Raw genomic sequence first — 24812 nt, 5'->3', positions numbered from 1 at the left:
TTAGTTAATATTTTTGTTTTATTAGTAAATATTTTCTTAGTTTAATAATAATTAACGTCTGATATTTTTCTGCTTAATTCACACCTTAATTATTATGTTGTCCAGAAGTTCCTTAATTGATTAGAATAAACCTTACGTAACATAATATTATTAAACTAAAGGACCTAACTGTTTCGAACGACCAAAGTTTTTTTTTTTTTTTTTTTTTTTTTTTTTTTATAAAATAAGGGGGCAAACGAGCAAACGGGTCACCTGATGGAAAGCAACTTCCGTCGCCCATGGACACTCGCAGCATCAGAAGAACTGCAGGTGCGTTGCCGGCCTTCTAAGGGGTAATAGGGGAGGGTAGGGAAGGGAATAGGGGAGGGTAGGAAAGGAAATAGGGGAGGGTAGGGAAAAGAAAAGGGTAAGGGATTGGGCCTCCGGTAAACTCACTTACTCGGCGAAACACAGCGGAAGCACTGTTTCACGCCGGTTTTCTGTGCGGACGTGGTATCTCTCCGGTCGAGCCGGCCCATTCGTGCCGAAGCATGGCTCTCCCACGTCACTATTATAGTAATGTTAAACCAATACACGGAGATAAATGCAGGAGACAAAACTTATCCCATATTCACATCTCAGGGTCCCGATTCTCAGGCATCGATATCGTGTGGATCGCAGATTATCGCGAGTGAGATAGTCAGCGACCGAAATGACAAAAGAAGATCCAGAATCGAGCCTCGGTCAGAGAAAATTATAGCTGTAAGAGTACTATACCATAGAATTGCAATGCGATGTATTATGAAATGACATTTTTTTTTTAATGAAATAAGGGGACAAACGAGCAAACGCGTCACCTGATGGAAAGCAACTTCCGTTGCCCATGGACACTCGCAGCATCAGGAGAGCTGCAGGTGCGTTGCCGGCCTTTTAAGAGGGAATAGGGTAATAGGGGAGGGTAGGGATGGGAAGGGAAGGGAATAGGGAAGGGTAGGGAAGGGAATAGGGTAAGGGATTGGGCCTCCGGTAATTTATTTATAATTTTTTTATTTATTTATTTACTCCCTCACTCGGCGAAACACAGCGCAAGCGCTGTTTCACGCCGGTTTTCTGTGAGAACGTGGTATTTCTCCGGTCGAGCCGGCCCATTCGTGCTGAAGCATGGCTCTCCCACGTATAAACTTAATTTAACGAAAGAAGAAAACTTTATGGAGAAGTAAGATGAATATAATAACTGATAGATCGATTTTGATAACATTTTACAGAAATCAAATCGGAGGAAGACATCAATCTACTTATGTAATTAATCACTAGATGACCCGGTGAACTACGTATCGCGTCCTTCCTAATTTAAGCCTTTCTCTACTTACATGAATGTTTCCTCAAAATTAGCCAAATCGGTTCAGCTGTTCTTGAGTTATTATCCAAATCGGTTTAACTGTTCTTGAGTTTTAGCAAGACAAATTTTCTAATGAAATTGGAAAAATACTTCAGAAATAAAACACAAGATCTTTATGTAGCGTGTATTGTCTTTGCTTTTCACACATAAATATTATCAGAGTCCGTTTTTCTCGCCGATTTTCTCGTCACCGTGGTTATCATCTTCGTTCGTCGGGATCTGTAAAAGTACGGTAGCAGATAGATTTTATATCTTATACACAAATAAATAACATGTTACACATAATATGACATGATATCAGTTCAACGAACTTGCGGGAACTAGGTACCTAGGTAACTATATTATGTGTTTAGTATCAAACACTTTATATCCTTTCTCCGTTTAAGTCCGTATCGGATCAGCAGTTGTGGCGTGAGAAGATGACGGACAGACACACTATCGTATAATAGATGGCTTTAAATTCAAACGTTCAAATCTAAAAGCAATAAACATCAACATGTATTTTATATTTCAAGTACGTGGAGCCGTGATTTCTAACCTTTTCAGAGCTATTACTCCTATGGCCTGTTACAGAAACTGATTTTACCCCCCCCCCCCATAAAAATATTTCAAGAAAACAATACAGGAATTAAAATTAAATTTATCTCGCTTCCCACTTGACCGCGATTTATTAACGCTAGAGATCGTACCTACTATTATTTTATTTTAAACACAAACACATATATTTTTTCCTGCTTATTTATCTATTTTAGGTACCACCTCTTTTACCCCTATAGAATAGCTGTGTAGTGCTAGCACAGCGAAAAGTAGAAATGCGAAAGTATAGACAAACTGTGGACATAAACTTAAGGTGCCGTTCCGATCTTTAATTTAATTAATTTTTTTCGGTCGCGGCTAATCGCGACCGACAAAAATTCAATTAAAATGCCACTTTATGACAGACTATAGTATATGTCATAAAGTAAGATGTTATTTGAATTTTTAGGACTATATTCTGTCATAAAGTGGCATTTTAATTGAATTTTTCGGAACGAAAAAAGTTTGGAACGACACCTTAAGTTTATCTCCACAGTTTGTGACTATATTCTGTCATAAAGTGGCATTTTAATTGATTTTTCGGAACGAAAAAAGTTTGGAACGACACCTTAAGTTTATCTCCACAGTTTGTGACTATATTCTGTCATAAAGTGGCATTTTAATTGAATTTTTCGGAACGAAAAAAGTTTGGAACGACACCTTAAGTTTATCTCCACAGTTTGTGACTATATTCTGTCATAAAGTGGCATTTTAATTGAATTTTTCGGAACGAAAAAAGTTTGGAACGACACCTTAAGTTTATCTCCACAGTTTGTGACTATATTCTGTCATAAAGTGGCATTTTAATTGAATTTTTCGGAACGAAGAAAGTTTGGAACGACACCTTAAGTTTATCTCCACCATATCTCCACAGTTTGTCTATACTTTCGCATTTCCACTGGTTACCGTGCTAGGGCTACTGGTTCGGAATTACTGACGTAGAGTGTAGAGCCATGTAAAAAATGTCGAAAAACAAATTATTGGTATTCAGTTTCCCTCCAAGATTTCTATATTGTATTAAAGGGCAAGTGCGGGGCAAAATAAGTAATATTTCGTAAGCCCCTAACATTATAAATTAAAAACACACGACAGATGGTGGCGATGCTAATATTTAATCAAACTTGTGCGCAACCCGCAAACTTTTGTGCATATTTTCAAATTTATCCCCAAAATATGAGAGTTTTTGCGTTTAATTCGTATGAGAATTTGTAGGTCGTATATCCTAGGAACCGTACCTTTTAATATATGCAATTGATTGTACCGTTGGTTCTTTTGTTTTATTAGTGTTCATGCTGAACACTAATAAAACAAAATTTTGTGCTCTTTTTCCGCTATATTAAGAAATTATTAACAAATTACACGACCGGTTTCGAAATTAACACCTGAAGATGATTAACTTCGAAACCGGTCGTGTAATTTGTTAATAATTTCTTAATACTAGAGATCGCCCAATGGTCGAAATTCGGCCTTAGTTCAACGACATTAGGACTTTATTTTATATTTTTCAACTCTTGTCTCTGGGACTTAGCTGATCTCAGTCTGGCCGTGTAAACATTGTCTAATAGTATCTAAGATTCAATAAAAAAAACAATAATCCATTTTCAATTTGTCGCCTTGTTGTCAACAGACTTCAACCATAAATAAAAGAGTATAATTCGTATGTATAGGCTTGTCACTCAAAAATCTGTCATTTTCCCTAGTGTGTGTGTTGTAGTGTGTGTACTGTTTTATTTGTTAAAAAAATGTATGATAAAAGCATTATTTCAAAATAATATTAGCTCGATGCACTCCTTCACCATATTATAAACTTTAACTGTGCAAAATTTCATTCACCTACGTTTCCCCATTTTTCGTCAAAAGGGATAGGTACAAAGTTTTTGGCTCACGTATTAATATATAGATAGTGGAAAAAAGTGCACGAATTTTTGTTTTATTAGCGTACCTTTTAACTCCAGAGGCAAACAGTTTGCGAGTCAGTGTATCCGATCTTAAAAATTTTTCGTTTGCAACCTACATTGATATTCTTAGATTTAATAATTTATTATGCATCTATGCTAATCATACAGAGGAAAATGTTGTTTGTTTGCATCGAATAAGCTCTGAAACTGCTGAACCGATTTTGATAAAATTTTGCGTAGACATAGAGCAGTAGTATCCTATGAGCTTCCACGGGAAAGGTTATATGATACTTTTTATAAAAGTAAAATGTACGTTAACCGTAAGAAGAACTTCTAGTACGTCAAAAATAAAAACCATTATATGAAACACTTACTAGATTCCTTCAAGTTTACTGATCTTGTGGTTCCGAATGTTGGAGAGGATGTTGTTAGTGCTAAAATAAAAAAAATATATAAGTATAATATTATAAGTTCTTGGTGGAAATTCACGTTGAACACTAATAAAACACAATTTACGTGCACTTTTCCAATACATTTAGTAATAATTTTACTAAATGTATTGGAAAAGTTCAATCTAGTTGATGATAATCATCAACTAGATGACGCCCGCAACTCCGTTGCGCCAAAACTCGTCTATCGCGCGGAAACCGTACATTTTTCCGGGACGAAAAGTATTCTATGTCCTTTCCCGGGACTCAAAGTATCTTCATACCAAATTGCAGCTAAATCGGTCCAGCGGTAGGGGCGTAAAGAGGTAACAGACAGACTCACAGTCGCGTTTACAAATATACCTTATGTAATTAGTATGAATAACTCACTAGATTCCTCTGAGTTATCTGATACAGTGGCTGATAGAAGTGGTGGAGGTGTAGACACAGGAAGCCCAGTGGTGGGCAGACCTGAAAAATATTACGTTTTAATTATTAAATTATTTACAGCTGCACTCAGGCACAATTATTGATTACTCAACTATAATTTTATTAAGAGTTTGTCATGGATAGGTTTGGATATACTTAACTCATTATCAATCCCCAAGCGGCACCCGGCTGTCGCATAACAATTGAAAATCTATTGTGTTTGCAATTCCCACGATCGAGGTATTAAATTCAGATTTGAAAGAACAAGCAGTTTTTGCTATTTTGGCTACGGGATCCCAAAAATGCTATGATTTTATAGTAATGAACTCACTAGATGCTTCTGAATTTGTTGATCTTCTGTATTGCAATGGCGTAGAATATGCTGGTAGTGTCACTGGTGCAGCTAAAAAGTAATTATTAAGTAGTTATTTTTAAAAAAAGAAAGATATAAACTTTATTCGGTAAGGCATAACAAAAAAAAAAAAACAACAAAAACACAATTTCGAAACCAAGTTAAGAGAGAAGCGCTTACGATATAGTTTGCAACGCTGATTTTCAGTAAACGCCATATATTTTGTTCTTATTTCTTTGAGTAAAACTGATATTTCTGCTGAACACATCGATCAAAATATTTAATGAAATTTGTTAACAAACTGTCTTGAAACAAATGATAAATTAAATTACTATTCTGTAGTCTGTGCATTGCTTTGTACCGTTAAGGTACAAAGCAATGCACATATTAATATAAAACATACTTTCCTAGAATCTTGTTTATTTCAATCATGTCAAGAATATTAAACTGAAACGCAATTTTTTTCCAACAAAAATGGAAGGAAGCTCGCGAAAATGAGTCCCCATATTTGTGTGCCACCTGGCTGTGAGTTATTGTCATTATAACCATGTTCAGTTAATGGAAAACATGTTTGCGCAGTCTATTTACAGTATTAAATATAACTTTCGGTCCATAATTTCTAATTTCCTTTAATGTTGCTTGTAAATCATGGAAGACATCATAAAATTGGGTCTATTGTGTGTGAAATGACAGTGATTTTGTTTGCCAGAACTCTTATGTGTACGGTATTTTAATTAAAAAAAAAGATCTTTAAGTATGTATATAATTCTTCAGGTATAGGTAGGTACCAACTTTTTGTCTCTTCAGTCAAGCCCCTTTTATAATGTATCAGACAAGAACAAAGAGTGCTATAACTAAAACGTCTGTGTCCACAGTGTGTATCTGTTAATCGTCAACAACCCCTTGTTGAAGTTGAAGTAAGAGGGGTAACAAATTTTACTAGCTTTATAATTATTTTACTGTATTTAAGGTATATAGCTAATAAAAGGATAGCCACTTAATTCCTTAAGATATACTCACCAGTGTTTTCACGTTTTTCGTGACGATTATTCGGTAGATGATGGTCAAACACTTCGGAAGCATCATGGCGTTCCGGTCGCGTCGTCACAGTTTCGTCCTCAATTTCATCTCCTGATTTAACTGTGATACTGACCGGTGTCAATATGTCAGGAAGATCAAATCGATTGGGTTCTTCTCTACTATTTTCAATAGATTCATTTTCAGCAGATTCATTGTCGTCTGAATTTGCTCCACTTTTATCAAAGTAGCGCACCCGATTCCCAAATAAACGTGGACGCAACCCTAAGTTTGATGGGCGTTGGTTTCTTATAATATTCGGTCGATAGTTATTCGCATTACTTAAAGCGTTGGCTTGAGCGGAGGCTTGTGAATCCCCATATGAATTAGCTTGCGTGTTAGATAACGAATTGGCCTGTGCATTACCCTGAGAGTGAGATTGTGCTTTGGCCGAGGAGCTAGCATGTGCTAAAGAATCGGTCAGTTGTTCAACTGTTGCAACATTAGCTTGTGCTTTAGCCAGGGCATTGCTCAGTGCATCAGAATGTGAATGGGACTCTGCACTAGCTTGAGAATATGCATTGTTTTGTGGATGACGGTAAGGATATGCTAACCCATAAACATGTGTGGCTTGTGCATTTGCTAAAACCTCTGCATTAGTTTGGGCATATTCCGGTAAAAATGCATCGTTTTGTGGATGACGATGTGGATATGCTAAGCCATGATTTTGTATAGCTTGTGCATTTGCCTCTGAATTAGTTTGAGCATAACCCGGTAAAACTACATCGTTTTGTGGATGACGATGTGGATATACTAATCTATGATTTTGTGTAGCTTGTGCATTCGCTAAAGCACTTGCCTCTGAATTAGTTTGAGCATATCCCGGTAAAAATACATCGTTTTGTGGATAAACTAATCCATAATTTTGTCTAGCTTGTGCATTCGCTAAAGCATTAGCCAATGCATCTTCTTCTACGAAGAATTCTCCATGTGATGGGACATTTATATTGCTATATGCATTAGCTTGGGTATTAGTCTGAGCACCGTTTGCTTGTGCGCTAGCTTCGGCCACTGCTTGAGCATCCCATTGGCTAATTTCTCCAACCGATTCAGCAGTATCGTGTGCATTGTTATAGCCAAGATAATATGAATTTTGCATACCTAGCTCTTGGTTGTTGCCGTAATTATAATAGCTATACGGTATCGAATGTTGCCTGTTATTTTGGCCTAAATAATTAGTACCGTAGATGTTCTTCAGTAGATTATAATATGGGTTAAGGGTAGAATCCGTTTGCATGTTTGCTTCTGCATTTGATACTCCATTGATGTTTAACTTATTAGCATCATTTAGACCCTGAGATTGAAGGTGACCGTATGGATTCCAACCGTACAAGTTACCATAGGCCAAATGAGGTTTTCCAACATTGACGTAAGCATTACTTCCAGCTATATAATGGTCATTCGGTTTAACATGACCACTGGGACCTTCGCTACTTTCTGCTACAGCTTGAGCTATTGCCTGCACCTGTTCATTATCATTTAGTCCCAAATAAGACGGATTAAATGCATCAGATGGATGAACATAATTTAATTGATGGTATAAATCGTTGCTGGGGGTGATTTGTTGTTGTGGTTTGAGATCAGTGACCATTCCGGGATAATTTTGTAGCCAGTAATAAGGGTGAAAACCAGTTTCATACTGTGATGGTAACTGGTAGGCAGAAACTGGCAGGTTTGAAGAATACGGAGGATTTATTGGTCGTTGCCAAGAGCTCACAGCGTTCGGCTGAGCAGGACTGTGGGGTGGTGGTAGAACTTTATTTTCTCCACTCGACGAACCTGAAATCATAAAAAAATACGAATAAAGCAAATACTTTCGCAATCAATATTACTGTTGAGTGTAGCTAGCAAACAAAATTATGAAAGCTTCAACGTAACGAAATTAAGATGCCCTCTTAAAATAATAATGTTTGAATATTTAATGCTTAATTAAGGTGCTCGAATGCCACGCTGTACTTAATCGAAATTCGTGCCCGGGATTTATGTGCTTAATTGTAATAAATAATGTACAAGTAATCACCCGAATTCAATGGAAGCTTAACACATTTCGCAATGACGTATCTGTAAATTGGTTCGCAGACGCAGATGCTACCCTCCACTCGGAAGTACTGGCTGGGAACTCGGTACCGACATCTCGGCTCTGTCAACAAACTCCCTGAATGTTTAATAGACTACTTGATGCGGAACGCTTCTTTGCAATTTCCAGATCAAATTGGGAATCCAAACAATGATTTTAAATATCGAAGCTGAAGAATTATCTTAAACGCGAACGCTGGCCGAGCAATATTTAATCTACTTTGTCACACCAGCAGAAATAAAATTGAGGAATCGCAAAAGTGTAATAAATAGCGAAGATAAAAATTTTAATGTAGCAAAGAAACTTATTACGAATGCAATAATATTCTTTTATACTCACCGATGTAGACCACCTCCCTGCCCGACGAAACTAAAACAAAAGAGTCATCAAAAAACAGAACAAGAGTGATAAAATATAATTTATACTTCTTCCTTACCGGGCGCGGGGGCGACGGCACCTGAAACAAAACGGGAAGGTTATTTTGGCCCCGAGCGACGGATAAATTGAGAAACCAATACACTTAGCCGGCGGTCAATCATCGGGCGTTTGTTACGATGATTGGACATCGAGTGGGGCCATTATTTGCGATATGATCCCCATTCCCGGTTATTGGGCGATAGTCGATACAGACGCCTTTAACGCCACCTGCGCTGCGCTTTTTGCACCCGTTCGTCAAATTTGACGGCGGGGTGAGCCGTTAAATTTTATTCGTTTTGTTTTAAAACACCCGCGCCATAAGCTGTTTATTTTTCAGGATTATCTTCGAATTTTCACGCTTTATTTGTGATTTTGTGTTGGTATTTTCTGGGTTTATTACAAAAGTTAACGGGGATATTCGCAACGATCAAATTAGTTTCGTATGGCTTGAAGGGCAAGAAACCTTTGAAATGTATCAGAAAACAATAAGTTGGTTGTTTGTTGGACCGCAGATAAAATTTCCATTATATTAGAAATATCAAGAATCAAGATAATAGTTATGGGAATGTGAAATACTGGAATGTAATATTGGGATTTAAAGATAATTCATGCAACTACATATTCAATAAATATTGAGGACCTCGAGAACCTCACATTTTTTTTACTTAACTTTTGAGAACCTTTATATTTCTGGAAAAAAAATGCTTTTGCGGGATTGCGGGACAAAACGCGTTACAGACGGATTTACACTCTTTTTATAAATATTAGTGTGGACTTACATTCAGGTTTATGGGTACGTTTGCAGACCGGCACCACCAGGTTTCCATATAGTTCACACTTGCAGGTCTTGCAGTCGTCGTTGGGGTTCACAAACTCAACCTCCAGGCTTCGCTGCTCGCATATTTTGTCTGAAATTAGGTCAACCTATTGAGCTTATTCAAATCGATACCTTTATCTAAATATTGGAATGAGTAAGGATTGTGAATTTTCATGAAAGGTTCATAGTACTCGTAGTAGTGTACCCCACCCATCCATCAAAGTTTTGTTGTTTTTTTTATTACAGAGCCCTATAATGGAACCCTAACGAGCTGATTTTTTGTATTTTTTTTTAATGAAATAAGGGGGCAAACGAGCAAACGGGTTACCTGATGGAAAGCAACTTCCGTCGCCCAGACACAGCATCAGAAGAGCTGCAGGTGCGTTGCCGGCCTTTTAAGAGGGAATAAGGTAATAGGGGAGGGTAGGAATGGGAAGGGAAGGGAAGGAAATAGGGGAGGGTAGGGAAGGGAGAGAAGGTTTTCTGTGAGAACGTGGTATTTCTCCGGTCGAGCCGGCCCATTCGTGCCGAAGCATGGCTCTCCCACGTTTATTGATAGATTAATTGTCATATGATTTAAGAGAAACATTGTCCTACAAATATAACAATCCATATTTTAGGACCATCAAGACGTCAAAGTATGAAATCCTTTCTATCTCGGCTTGCTACCACTTTCGAGATCGAGTTGTTCGTCTTATCAAAACGAAGCTACTCACAAAAAATTAACTTGATAGTAATAAAAAAAATGTTCTAGGGCTCCCGTACTATAAAGGTTCTGAGGCGACTTATAATGCTTGGCAAAACCAAACAAAAAACTTTATGTTTGAAACCATAGTGAAATTAAAGCTATGTGCTTTTCATTAACGTTTTCCCCTTCAAAATTAAAGTAGGAATCGAGGAATTTTCATTAGTTTGTTGCCTATGTACATTGTACAGTCACCAAAAATAATTAATTAATAAATGATTTTAATCATGGGTAGGAATATTAATTAATTCTCGAAGTAATAAATAAAAGTCTAGTAAATCTACGTTATTATTATTTTACATATTGTAGAGTTTAATTAATGTGGGTAAGATATAATATACTTAATCAAAATTGTAATTGTATTTAAAATTTCGCTTCCTGACTTTTGCCGGCTGTACATTGCTTTTGCCGCTTTTAATTAAAACCAATTTAACCAGTTTCGTTTACAACCCTGCATTTGTAAACTCAAAGGTGATTGTAAAACGATTCCAAAATTCATAAATCCGTGGATTTAATAAAAGAATTTATAAATCCTCAAACAAAGCAACTTTGAAACTTTCAAAACTTGAATTATATTTGAGGCGAGGTTTTTGTTTGTTGTTCCTTGTTATCCCGCTTCGCCTATTCAAAGCTGTATTTGAAGTTGGAATTAGATGCAGATCTTTAGCATTACCGGTTGCAATACTATTTTGGTCCCAATTATTATCCATACTTTGTCTTTCAGTTCCTCCTCTTCCTCTTCAGGCCCAAGCCTTTGAACCAATTTTGCTGAAAGGTATGGGGATACTTTGTGTCTCGGAAAAGGACACAGGATACTTTTTATCCCGGAAAAATGTACTATTCCCGCTCGGTAAACTAATTTTGGCGCAAAGGCCGTCATCTAATTCTTTATAACTTTAAATTCGCTGTTTCATTTTATCTTAAGAAATTAACGTTCTTAGCGGTACTCTTTATATCAATTACTTTGTTTAAATTTAAGGGAATCTCCCCTACTAAATCAGTTTTAATTGTCTTCAATAATCCTCGAATCTTCTTTATCTTCCCTAATTCTTGTAGGCTGCGTGTTGGAACGTCCGATAAAACTTTATTACTTGAAGGGTTTAATCAATTAGGATTATTATAATCCTCCAAAGGGTTAAGTTTGGAGCTTCATTGAGAAGTTGTACTTACCTATGAATTTTATGTGGGCTGGCGCTGCAAAGTTATATAATATTTAGTATCTATTTCCCGCAAGTTTCTTCGATGATTAAAATATTAAATTTTGGTGTCTCAATGAAGACCTATTTTGATACCTATTAAAACACAACTTCCTGGAGACACGTCGTAATATTTTATTTGAGACATTATTGATTCCTGCCAACGCTAGCACGTATATTTAGGAGCTGTTTCACCACTTCCTGATAAGTGCCGGATAGGCTATACACAACTTAACTGACATATAGAGCTTTTGCCCGCGGCGTTAAGAAGTATTACTATATACAAACTTTCATCCCCTATTTGAACCCCTTGGGGTTAGAATTTATCAAAATCCTTTCTTAGCGGATGCCTGCGTCATAAAATCTACCTGTATGCCAAATTTCAGCCCGATCCGTCCAGTGTTTGGGCTGTGCGTTGATAGATCACTATGTCAATCAGTCAGTCAGTCACCTTTGAGTTTTATATATGTATACAGATAATCTATATAGAGTTGTGGATAGCCTATCTCGCACTTATCACTAAGTGGTGAAACAGGCCCAGAATCTTGTAATAAGTGAAGATTATTTTTGCATATTATTATTATAATTAATTATAATTACAGTTTTTTTCTTTTAAAACTTTATTAAATGTATTATTTTAATTGTTGCAGGTAAATACTTTATCATTCATGCACAATTGTCAACGGTCCAAAGGCTTAAATGTGAGTTAAAGTTAGCCGAGTATATCTGTTCTGAAAGTAACTCCATATAAAACACTAAAATCAGTTAAGTGGTTTAAGCGTGAAGAGGTACCAGACAAAGACAACTCTCGCATCTATAATATTAAATAGGATTATGGTTTTCGGATCAAGATGTATGAATGTCAGTATTATAACGTCATTATACTTCTGATATTCTGATAAGCGATAACTTACCAGAAATTGATGTTTGTGGTCCAGAAATACCTAGAGGTTGTACCACAGGACCTATAATAAATAAGAACACCATTAATGGTTGGAAGTAAAAGGATTTTAATGTACAAAAATGAGTAGGTACCATCCTAAATTTGATTCATAGGCGGGTAGTGGGCACATGATAATATAAAAGTCTATTTCGTGGTTCTCGGCTGTGCTTGATATCACCTGACCGAATTACCTAGGTCTGAAATGTGCCTACAAAGAATTTTCTATAATACTTAGTACAAAGCTTGTTCTATCCAAAACTATGTAGATGAAACCACACGAAAAAAACAGTAATCAATATTTATTGGATTAATCGCATGAATAATGCAGCGAAAATTCACATCGTAAAATGAAAAATTTTTCGGCCAGCTTAAGCTGATGAAATTCATAGTTCATATTATGCTTTTACTTCTTTTCACACTACAATGTTTTAAATAAAATTGTAGAATAATCTAGCGAGTATACATGTCACTTGGATTATCTAATATGTAGACGGATTTCGTATAATTTACATTTTACAGTTTCATTCAATTTCATTTCAAGAACTATATTTACGATAGCAATAGTCGTACATGGACGTTTTCACTGTATTTTCTATAATTATTTCAATACAAACCAAACCAAATTTCATTCCATAATCACTATTTAATAACCTTTCGACACAATCATTAAAATCATTTAAATTCCACGCAATCCCGCATTTGCGAAGTGCGACATTTCGGCTGACAAATATTCCAATACGGGCTTAAATCGATTTGCGCTCATTATGCTAAGTGACTTTTTACCTGAAAATGGCGGTTCGATGCCTGAAACAAAAGAATACATTTGTCGGGAATAAGAAGAAATATACAAACAAAAATTAGGAGAAGCTAAATGGTGCAAGCTCTAACATAATATTACGTATAATGGAAATTAAACTAAATATACCATATTATAGTATGCTAAAGTTGGATCACGTAGGGCGTGAATCGAATCGAAAAATTGATCTAACGCTAAGTTGTCTCTTTCACTAACCGATGCCACTATCACATAGAAATGTAACATGATAGATAGTAATCAATGACCAAAGAAATGGATTCATATGCAGTTTGCGGACCTGCATTTTGGTCGAGTTAGGTCAAATCTATGTTAGTCACGACTCACGATAGGTCTGCTGACTACGACAAGTTATGCACGTCTGCCATCCACCTATGTATTAATTTCTTAGCATGTTTCAAGTTCTCGGCGACGTTTTGATAACGACTTTGAACTAATGCCAAGCTGGTATAGGTAGGTGCAAAAAGCTAAACAAAAGTAACTCACAACACAATTTGCTGGTGTAGCAGTTGACTTCTACGTTGATGACGTTATCGGTGATGATCTCTGTACACACACAGATCTGGCAGACATCCCAAGGGTGCTGAAATGGCGTGTTGGGCGGGTACGGGTGACAGGACTCGTCTGGTGATATTAACGACAGTGTTATAAGATGAAATTAAGAAATAAAAAAAGAAGAAACTATAGCCTTAGAGAAACTCCAAAATTTCTAGTAGTGAGCGAGTTGATGCTGACGAAATGATCATGGCAGGTTTCTAACCTAAAGTCAAAATTGTGTCTTCCTAGTTCCTATATTATTGGAAATACTTCTTACGTGGTGGAGGGCCCGGTAGAGGACTCGGTATCGCCGGTGGCCAGGGAACTGTGAAAAAGATAAGATTGTAATTATAAAAGTCAGAAAGTATGTAAAAATGATTCGGTACGTAAAGTATAATGAACTTAAATTAAATTTGACGACCTCTGTGGCTCAGTAGTAGCTCAAGCCGGGGGTCGCGGGTTCGAATCCCGCCGACGGAACAAAAAGTTTTCAATGTTCCCGGGTCTGGATGTGTATTAAATATGTGTATGATATAATAAAAATCTTAAATATATGTATAGTATAAAAGTATTAAATATATTTCCGTTGTCTGGTACCTGTAACACAAGTCCTTTAGGTACTTAGCACGGGGCCAGCCCCCGTAGACAAGTGGCAAAACGCTTACGCTAACGTTAACGCTAGCGCTACAAAATGTATGGATTTGACATTAGTATTCGCTAGCGAAGCGATGACTTATGTCAAATCGCATACATTTTGTAGCGCTAGCGTTAGCGTTAGCGTTAGCGCTTTGCCACTTGTCTACAGGCCCAGACTGACGTGGTGTGAAGCGTCCATAGATATTATATTATTATTATTAAATTGCAAAATTACCCCAGAAATTGTCAACGAATCAAAGACACTACATTTTAAACTCGATCAGTATTTACCTTGGCACAATTATGATAGAAACCTAAAAGTTGTTTAAAATACTACATAAACTTTTAATTACGTCGCGTAAAATAAATTAAGTATAAAATAATACTTAAAATTGCCGCAAGATATACGATTACTTTGATCACTTCAAGTGACCCATTTAAGGCTTTTATTGCAGCATCCATTAGTCTACGATGTCTTTTTAGTCGTGAATATTAAATTTTAGTGGACTTACCTGGTTCCGGTAGATTTTCAGGTGCATCTGGTCTCAGTTTAGGCACGGGTACCGGTAACACTTCTGGGACCTCAATTTCTGGGGTCTGTTCTGGTTGCGGTATCGGATAAGGATCTGGTTGTAGTTCCGGATATGGTTCTGGTTGTGGTACCGGATATGGTTCTGGTTCTGGTTGTGGAACCGGATATGGTTCTGGTTCTGGTTGTGGAACCGGAAATGGCTCTGGATAATATGGTTCCGGTTGGAATACTGGAATTGGCTCCACCGGATGGATAACTTGTGGAGCTGGTTCGGGGTATACCAGTGGTACATTGTCACGTATGATTTCTGGATAGTGAGGTATGGGTTCAGGCTCTGGTACAGGATATACGGGTTCTGGATACGGAACTATTTCGGGGTATGGTTCTGGGATTGGTTCTGGTATAGGTTCTGGGATAGGTTCTGGTTTTTCTGGGATAAGTATAGGTTCTGGTATTGGTACCGGCAAAGGCTCCACAGGGTGTATCAATTCTGGTACGATAAATGGTTTTACATCTGAAAAGGAAAAAGTAAGATTTTTTAAAAGTCATTAGGACTCAAAATTATGATGGTTTTATATTACACTGATTACCAATTCGCATATTATTATTTCTTAAAAGATACAATCTTTGCCTTTCTTCTTCTTTAAACCTTCAGAAATTTGGTCATACTTGTTATGTGTTACTGGTTTGAAATGAAGTTATTGACAAAAGCTACACTAGACACGCTGTTAGCTATGTATAGGTAGCTAAAATCGAGTAAAAAAAATCAGAAACTGGAAATTTAACAAATGCTTTTTCCTTCGTAACTATTTCATTTAAGCAAGAACTTACCGCATGCTGGATCGGGCCGGCATTTGACCTTGTATTGATAATGTTCGATAGAGCAAATGCAGATGCTGCATGCATCAGCAGGGTCTTGGAAAGGCACATCCAGGGGGTACTCCTGGCATATTCCTTCTGGAATACAGACATACAGCTTGTTACTTGAAGTAAAGTTAAATGCTATTTTATTCTTATTTAATGTTTTTAAGGATTACTTACGCTACTCGAAACTTGGATCTTAATCTAATACTAGTCAATTTCAGAACAGTATTAGCCCGGTCGCACATTGTCCGAAATTTCTGATCAGAAACAGTTGAACGTCCACGCTGTCTCTTACATTTTGTACTGAGCCGAGTGAGCTCGAACTCGCCGGAAAGATATTTCAGATAGTGTGCGGGGTGGCGGTCCGGCGAAATTCAACTGTTTCTGATCAGAATTCGGACAATGTGCAGCCGGGCTTAGACTGAAGAAATTTCTGATCTGGCGACGTCCTAAGTTTTAATAGTATCAGCAGGTTTTTTTTTAATCTTGCCCATAATATATAAAGTAATCATAACTTTACGTGTAACAGTCCAAACTAGAATCAATATTGTGTTTATTTTGAGACCTAAATGGAATCTATTCTCGGATGTAAGTGCATTAGCTTTTTGCGACCAGGCCAGTTTGTGGGCGATTATGTTCGTCGTTAAAGAGCTTAAGTGCTACGTCTGTACCACAGGTCCGTTTTAATCTCTTGGACTTGGTCTACCCTTTGCAAATGAGGAGAGTACTTAGTGGTACATTACATACATTTGACTTCTATTACATAAGGAATAAAGAAAAGTATAATCTAATGAAGACTAGAGACGAGGTAGAATCTAATTTATCTAAAAGCAAATTAATGACCCAAATTAATGAAATTGGTGAAAAATACGGGGTGACTGACATTGTTTTCCGGGATTCCAAGTATCTCCATATCAAATTTTATGATAATCGATTCAGCGGTTTGGGTGTGCAGAGATAATAGTGAGACAGGCAGACACACTTTTGCATTTATAATATTAGTATGGATTAATAATACGAAGAATTATTTTGTCAAAATACCTGTCTATACACAAAAATCAATAATACCTGCAGACTCGGGATGCACTGGAACTATTTCGGTTTCGGCTGTAAAGTGAAATTTTACGAAAAATATTTTTCATCGCTTCGGTCTGTTTCTGTTTGGATTTAGTTTCAATAAACTCACGGCTGACCAATATTGAATTTTAAAGGCGGATTACGTAAAATGTTAACTTTTTTTTAGTTTAGTTAAAAAAAATTCAAAATAATATTAGCTCGATGCACTCCTTCACCATATAAACTAAAACTGTGCAAAATTTCATTCACCTACGTTTCCCCATTTTTCGTCAAAAGGGATACAAAGTTTTTGGCTCACGTATTAATATATAGATGCTATATTCTGATGTTTTTTGGCAGAAATTCATCTATTCAAAAATACCTCTATTAAAGTGTCTAAACACACCATGCCGAAATTCCGCATGACTACGTCAGCAATGTCAAACGCATACGATATAACGCGACGGAATTTCGGCATGGTGTGTCATCGGTAATTTAAAACACATTGTAGGCAGAATCAAGCCGAACTCGGCATTGTGTGTTTAGACACGTATTGATTGGTTAATATATTAACTGTAGCCAATCGAATGCACTAAAATAATTAGAATTATTATTGGTAACTTTAAACTTACGAATGGGAATCGGTTGCGGTTGCGGTTGAGGCTGTGGTTGCGGTGACGGTTGCGGAGGTACCACTAGAACGAATATTCAAATATAGTAAAATAAGATGTTCTAGCACTGATAGCGCAGGAACCGCACATTATAACATCTGTACGAGGTATTTCCATACTTTTCATTAAAATCGGTTTATCGGTTTGTAAGTGATAGACTGACAGACAGATAGACAAACATGTAGATGGATTGACAGACAGACAGAGCTACTTTCGTATTCGCAATATTGTCATTTTGTAATAATAATAATAGAATTTATTACTTTACATTACAGAAATTCAGCTTACATTACAGAAATTCTGAACGAAACCACTGAACCCTTAAAAATCTCGTTTTGAATAATTGATGTAAGTAATGAAACGTGAAAAGTATGAATAAAGGATCTCGGATTCGGAATCCTTGTTTTGGGGATCCATTTATCGCGGGATAAATCGTGTGCATTAATCTCGCTCAACCATTATTGGTTGAGTCGATGGAATATGTAAAACGTTAGATGCTTCCAGCCAATTTAACGCGAAATATAGTTGTGATATTCCATAGACAGGATGGAATGCTTTCGATCAATGCTGGGTTTTGCATGTGGGATGAAACAGATAACGTAAATATTATTTACGTTAGAAATGCGAGATCTTTAATTTTTGGAAAAAAGTTAAAAATGTTGAACTGTGGTTTATGCACTGGTAATGTCTAATTTCATAATTATTATGGAAATGCATATATGATAATTATTTGTTAAAACATTATGATGGCTCAGACTGGCGTCAAGGATTTACAAGAATTAAATTTAACAATAAGGCGTGGAGAAACTCAAATTTTACATGAACCAAGAAATGAAATAAGTATAAACGTATTCTTAAGGCTAATAAGGATAACATGTTTCGTCGCGGTTCACGTAATAAAAGCCTAATAAATTGACGTTCCTTATACAATTTTGCGCAAAACCGAGGAAGGGAGAACATTATGAAGTACATTATTAATTTAAGTAAGTTAATTTATCAAGGATAAAGGATAGGGATAAGAGGAAAAGTAAGGTATTTTAAATGTCGAATGGATTTTTTAAAATTTCCTGAGCATTTGATTAATAAGTTATTTAAAAAATGATAGTACTATTTAAGCAATTGATTCGTTGGAAGTCGTCGGCCCTACGTTATTTTGACGAATTTTGTCAATCCAATGTTATTCGTAATCTGTCGGCTAGGTTTGACCTAACGAGACCAAATTACATAGGTACGCAGATTGCCGACGAATCAACTTCTTTGATGGTACAATACAGTAAAATCTCCTAAGCAGTGCTTGATAATAAGACATTCCAAAGAAGATAGTGAATGACATGATAAAGGGATATATAGGCTTTCAAGGATCTTATGGCATTTGAATACCATGGGGCGTTATTGTGAAGCAACTGTCACTCAAAATGACAGCGCTAGTTTTCATTTTGGTCTCGGAGGGTGTAAGTGTGGAACCATAGATAAAGTATTATAGTATAGATATAGTCTTAGCCCGTCATCGCGTGGCCATTTTGTGCTTATTTTCATACAAGTAGTGTGCGTTTATTTTCTTGAATATTTCTATTTGTCGATTATTTCGAAACACATTATGATACAGGGAAGAAAGTCAATTAGTTCATGATATCGATTAACTATAGTTCAAGTGATGAGAATCCGTAAACACACGTAAAAAGCTATGCAATTTTTATAGCCAAATTATTAATGTGACATTTTTAGCACTAATGCCTTATATAGCAAGAATAAGGGATTAATAAACTTATAAATTATCTTTTTAGCTTACAAAAATACCGATTGAAAAGCCCAAATAACGTTGTTCAAAACTTACGTATTTAACGTTAAATCCACGTTTTTGAGGCATTCTTTGACCATTCTTTTGGTTTATTATTTAGCGGAACCACAAAACTCAACAATATCTAGCTTTAAATGTTCACTAAAAACCTTTGTTAACACTTTTATTAGATGAAATATGCAGACCGACTCCTTTGTTATGTCCTAGTAGGTAGGACATAACATTACACGCTTTTGACGCTTATACACCGATGTAAGGCTCTCTCCAGTCTATAGTACCTCAATGTGTGGAACAGTCCCCTCATATGACATTTTGGAAGATGGCGGCGTTAATTCTGATTTTGCCCTTGCACCAAAGGAGTCATGTAGAATAATTGACATTTCCGCTTCGGCCGCAAGCCTTGTAGAACTGAGATTTTGGATTATGTGTGAATGGCTCCATACTTACAGCATTCTGGGTTTTCCTCGCAAGTGATCTGAATGTCTGGCTGTCCCAGGCTATTGATAGATCTCTGGCAGACGCAGATCTGGCACGGGTTCATGGGGTTCTCGAAGGGAGTGTCCGTTGGTAGGGGGTCACAGGAAACTAGAACAAAAAACATTCTTTTGGAACCTTTATTAATGTCTTGGTTCTGTAAAAGAATCGAAATAAAGCCAAATCTTTAAGCTGCCCACTAATTTAAATGACAAAGTTTGCAAACGAAAATGTTATGTAGGATTAGCCCAAACCTTGAAAAGACATGCTGAAATTACTTATGCTTACATTTAATCCCACATATTTCTGTTCGAACTTCGCCAACTAAAACTTTGCTATTTCCTAAATCCCGAAAGAACCGTCAACTAATGGTGGATTACCTTGTGATTCCGGTTGCGGTAGCGGTGCAGGGACCACAGGTTGTATAACCACTGGCGCTTCTATTGTTGGCGCTACTCCATGCTGTGGAGCTGAACAATCGCACTTCACACAGTAAGGTTCTGTGTAGTATCCCTCTTTCACACATATGCAGACCGTGCAGCCAATGACAGGAATCCACAGGTGAAATATCTGTCCTTCTTTTGTGCACTGTATAGCATCTTTTCCTCCTGGAAATAAAACAATTTCATGATAGTATTTTCTAATAGAGGTACTTATAATATGAGGAGCTGAATATCGTTCCACGGATTTTTTTTAAAGCCATTACTTAAAACCACGATGATATTCACCTGGCATCGAATGCGGTCTGATGTGTTCTTCTCGAGGAATTAATCTGGAGTAGGCTCCTGTGAACATTTGATCAAGATTGCAGCCAGTATATAAATAATTCTATGATTGAAGCACACTAAAAAATGCATCAACAGCTCTACCTAGTGTGTGAAAAGTTGTTAAAACTCTTGCTTAAAACTTCTCACATATCCACAAGTCTTATAATAACATTGTGAAAACATTGTAAGCTTAAATTTGCATATTACCTGCAAAAGCGTGAGCTGAGCTGTGTGAGTGCGCTGAAACAGATTTTAAATTTTCTTAAAGAGTTAATATTTTTTGAAGTAGAAATTACAGTTGTACCGTTCGCTTTCACATCATAATAATATAAGGACGAAACTCTGTGTGTAATATTATGACTATTTCTTTTATCATATCACATAACTTAAGAATGAAACTTTGCGAGTGAGTAATATGGCTGTTACTTATTTACGCTAAAACTACTAAACGGATTTAGATTAATTTTGCCTTTGTAAATAAACAAGTTTTTATTCGGTAAAAGTACAGTATGTCCTTGAGATATTATGTGAGATGGAATTAAAATTATCTGCAGCGCGCAAGGATAATAATTTACCAGATTTATCTTCATCGCCATAGTGCCCATATAACGGTTCTTCTACTACGGACCTAAAATGAAAATGTATTATTAAATCCATATTATAAATGCGAAAGTGTGTCTGTCTGTCTCCCAAACGGTTGACCCTATTTTGCTGTAATTTAGTATGGAGATACTTTTAATCCCGAGACAGGACATAAGATACTTTTTATCCCGGAAAAATGTACGGTTTCCGCGCGATAAACGAATTTTAGCGCAACGGTGTTTCGAACATCATCTTGTTCAATATTTAACTGAAATAAACTGTAACTCTAGTAATCTCAAGTAATGCTAGTAATTAAAAGTTTCCCAAAATAACACTGTTCAAGGAAGCACTTGCATAAAATCTCGAGATGATCCCCACCGAGTTTAGAATCTGATATTGCAATCAAAGTTTATTACTGAACTCCAAGGAAACTAACATCCAAACTTGGTTTAAACCATTAGTTACGAGTAATCTAATGAAAAATTAAGTATATCCATCTGCAATGGTAATTTGACCCAGGGACGCTTGGGACGGTAATTCGGAATTAGAGCTGTTGGGTGAATATTGTATGAGGCGTGGTTCGCGTGGATTGAAACGTCCCGAATTATTAGCGAGATGTAATTGTTAAGGTTTTGTATTGCATCTATTGTTTGTTACACTATTTGTTTAAATAGGATTAATTTTTGTTGTAGAGATTATGATTTTGTCATGATTATTTTGAATGAGTCGGCCTATTTGTGATGAAAATAGTAGTGAATACTATCATTAAATATAATGGTGTCGTGGAATAAGAAAGTAAAGAATGATCTCTAATTGAAATGTAAAAATCCGTTTAAATTAGTGTCTAGTGGATAACAATATGTAATCAAGGAACCAAAGCTTTAGTAATTATTATTCGTTTTACTTACCCTAAAGCTCTTAGTCCGTCTGGTTTTATTTGATCCTGTCCATATTGATAGTATATAGGGATTTCTAAGGTCGGTTCCTTGTAGTAATCTTGAGCATTACTTTCTGCTATTGCATATGCATTACTCTGTGCTAGAGCATTACCCTGCGCTACTGCTTGTGCGTTACTTTCAGCATATGCATCACTGTGACTCAGTCCTCGTGAGTTACTATGTGCTAGTGCTTGTGCGTTACTTTCAGCATACGCATCGCTATAGCCCAGGCCTTGCGAGTTACTGTGTGCGTTACTTTCAGCATATGCATCACTCTGACTCAGTCCTAGTTCGTTACTCTGTGCCACTGATTGGGCATTACTTTCAGCATACACATCGCTATAACCCAGCCCTTGTGAGTTACTCTGTGCTACTGATTGGGCGTTACTTGTAGCATATACATTACTTTGACCCAGTCCTCTTAGATTACTGTGTGCTACTGACTGGGCATTACTTGCAGCATATGCATCACTTTGACCGAATTGTGCGACTGACTGAGCATTACTTGCAGCATATGCATCGCTCTGGTCCAGCCCATACGCATTACCCTGTGCTACCGATTGTGTATTGCTTACAGCATGGGCTTCACTCTGGCCCAGCCCGAAAGCATTACTCTTTGCTTCCGATTGTGCACTGCTTGCAGCATATGCATCACTCTGACCCAGCCCATACGCATTACTCTGTGCTACTGACTGCGCATTGATTCCGGCATATGCATCACTCTGACCCAGCCCATACGAATTACTCTGTGCTACCGATTGTGCACTGCTTGCAGCATATGCATCGCTCTGATCCAGCCCATACGCATTGCTCTGTGCTACTAACTGGACATTGCTAGCAGCATATGCATCATTTTGGCCCAGGCCTCTTAAATTACTGTGTGCTACTGATTGAGGATTGCTTGCAGCATACACATCGCTCTGGTCCAGGCCGTACGCATCACTCTGTGCTACCGATTGTGCATTGCTTACAGCATAGGCTTCACTCTGATCCAGTCCCAGTGCATTACTCTGTGCTCCTGCATGTGCGTTGCTTTCTGAATATGCGTATGCATCACTCTCACTTAGACTTGGCCCATAATTTTGTCCATAGGAATATCTTGGTTCGTCTAAGCCATATCCTGGATAACCATAGTTTTCTGCTTTTGCTGAAGCGTCAGCGTACGCGTTGCTGTGGGCTTGAGGATAAGCTGGACCATAGTAGATGGGGTCATAACCAGGTAACCCATAGTCTTCCCAAGACTCGTAAATGGGATTTCCAGATCTGCTAATATCATCTACAGGGGTCAGTGGTGAGTCTTGTTCGTCAGCTCTTCTTACTCTTAGGCTATGAGATCTTTGGAATACTCGGTTACCTACAAAATTAATATTTATGTCACAAATTATAAGGTTGCTTTTGGGTAATTAAAATTTTATAACTATCAAATAATATAAATTCTCGTTAGGTAGGAAGGTAGTTTTAAAACAATTAATAAAGAGAACAAAAACTTACCAATAACTGGTTTCTGGCCGGCATCTTTACACACAACACAGACAAGGATCGCCAGGAAGCAAACGCTTCCCAACGCGTTCCTTCGCATCTTCCGTGGAATCCCAAATTTTTGGTCCTTCGATGTTACTCGCCTCGAAATTTAGAACTGCGACAATTCTCTCGATACGCTCACCTATAAATACACATCGTTTGACAGCGGTTTCGAATCGATTTTCACATTTGAATCGGATATTTTTAATTTGTAAAATCACTCGTAAATGTCGCCCTGAAATATCCCGTGAAGCAGTGATTTGGTACGGTCGTTAGTGCTATTAGTGTTATTGTTTTATAGGTTTTCTGGTAACTTTCAATTATTATCAATAATCTCCTTATTATATGTTACAAAGACTTTGTCTATAAACATCAACGAATCAGAAAAAGACAGGCACTTGTTAAATGCCCATCGCTGTCCGCTGAGCGGAGTAAGGAGCAATTAATTATATTAGTTTTGTTTGGAAACGTAAAGTAGACCATTTCAAATAGTAAAACATCATGAATTTTATTTAAGTAAGGCATTTAAGTTAGCGAACCTACAGGCTACAAGCAAACTCACAACCAATTTATAGGCACATTCTAGAATCTAGATAGTTTAAAGTTCGGAAGGAAAAATTTGTTACTTGACATTTTACGTTAAGTGCAAAATAGTTTTCAGCTTTTAGCCACTCCTGAATTTGATATGAGTTTGCGAACTTATGTATTTTATATCAAGTCAGGCAATGCTAGAATAATAATAGCGTAAGCTGAGTTACAGCATATTCTTTTAAACAACTATCAATTTTACAAAATTTTGTATTTAAAGAAAAAAACTCTAATTTAAACCTTCCCTGGATTTTCGCAAATATTTCAAAAGTTTTAAAAGACTAACAAAATTGATTTTTTTTATCATATACTAGCGACTCGCCCCGGCGTCGCACGGGTATAAAATATTATATAGCCACTGAAAAAATGATTAAAATCGATAGCCTTTGATCCTTCACGTGGTCTACTTCTTATCTGTGCCAATTATCATAAAAATTGCTCCAGTAGTTCGCGAGATAAGCCCTTTCAAATAATTTCCCCCGTTTTTTCCACATTCACATTAAAAGTCTTAGCGTGATAAAATATAGCCTATAGCCTTCCTCAATAAATGGTCTATCTAACACTGAAATAATTTTTCAGATCGGACCAGTAGTTCCTGAGATTAGCGCGTTCAAGTTAGCCCTTTCAAATAATTTTCCGCGTTTTTTCCACATTTTCCTCTATTTCTTTGCTCCTATTAGTCTTAGCGTAACAAAATATAG

General features: G+C 36.8%; 2 protein-coding genes across 7 annotated transcripts in view; one reads left to right on the top strand and one right to left on the bottom strand.

Moving 5' to 3' along the window:
- The window catches only part of LOC121736245 (dystrophin, isoforms A/C/F/G/H), a 523358-nt gene that overhangs the window by 297546 nt on the left and 201000 nt on the right, over window positions 1–24812 (top strand). The window lies entirely within an intron of this gene.
- Window positions 1489–23641, bottom strand: LOC121735870. 6 transcript variants are annotated; one of them, XM_042126845.1, is made up of 26 exons: window positions 23494–23641; window positions 22308–23356; window positions 21973–22253; window positions 21058–21110; window positions 20690–20722; window positions 20444–20500; window positions 20096–20323; window positions 19689–19826; window positions 17405–17467; window positions 16785–16823; window positions 15684–15809; window positions 14833–15366; window positions 13962–14009; window positions 13634–13771; window positions 13117–13137; window positions 12305–12355; window positions 11365–11388; window positions 9412–9540; window positions 8652–8672; window positions 8555–8584; window positions 8159–8278; window positions 6082–7917; window positions 5041–5112; window positions 4671–4751; window positions 4227–4286; window positions 1489–1597 (listed from the first exon to the last, which is right to left on the bottom strand). In XM_042126845.1, exons 1-26 carry the CDS (start codon window positions 23579–23581, stop codon window positions 1578–1580), a joined length of 5340 nt encoding a protein of 1779 aa, XP_041982779.1. In that variant the 5' UTR covers window positions 23582–23641; the 3' UTR covers window positions 1489–1577. The 6 variants fall into 6 exon arrangements, with proteins under 6 accessions (XP_041982779.1, XP_041982783.1, XP_041982784.1 ...); XM_042126849.1 differs by having other exon boundaries at window positions 21973–22277; window positions 22410–23356; XM_042126850.1 differs by having other exon boundaries at window positions 21973–22157; window positions 22410–23356.

The sequence above is a fragment of the Aricia agestis genome, chromosome 18 (assembly GCF_905147365.1).
Source record: "Aricia agestis chromosome 18, ilAriAges1.1, whole genome shotgun sequence".
Classification (NCBI taxonomy): Eukaryota; Metazoa; Arthropoda; class Insecta; order Lepidoptera; family Lycaenidae; genus Aricia; species Aricia agestis.
This window is presented reverse-complemented; position numbering and strand designations above follow the sequence as displayed.

Excerpts from the sequence above, each read along its gene's own strand:
- LOC121735870 (XM_042126845.1), bottom strand. The coding sequence starts at position 23,581 with ATGCGAAGGAACGCGTTGGGAAGCGTTTGCTTCCTGGCGATCCTTGTC. Across the intron at positions 17,468-19,688 it reads CGAGGAAAACCCAGAATGCT|TGGTACCTCCGCAACCGTCA; the intron begins GTAAGTATGGAG and ends TATTCGTTCTAG. Across the intron at positions 1,598-4,226 it reads AGTAAACTTGAAGGAATCTA|ATCCCGACGAACGAAGATGA; the intron begins GTAAGTGTTTCA and ends GTACTTTTACAG.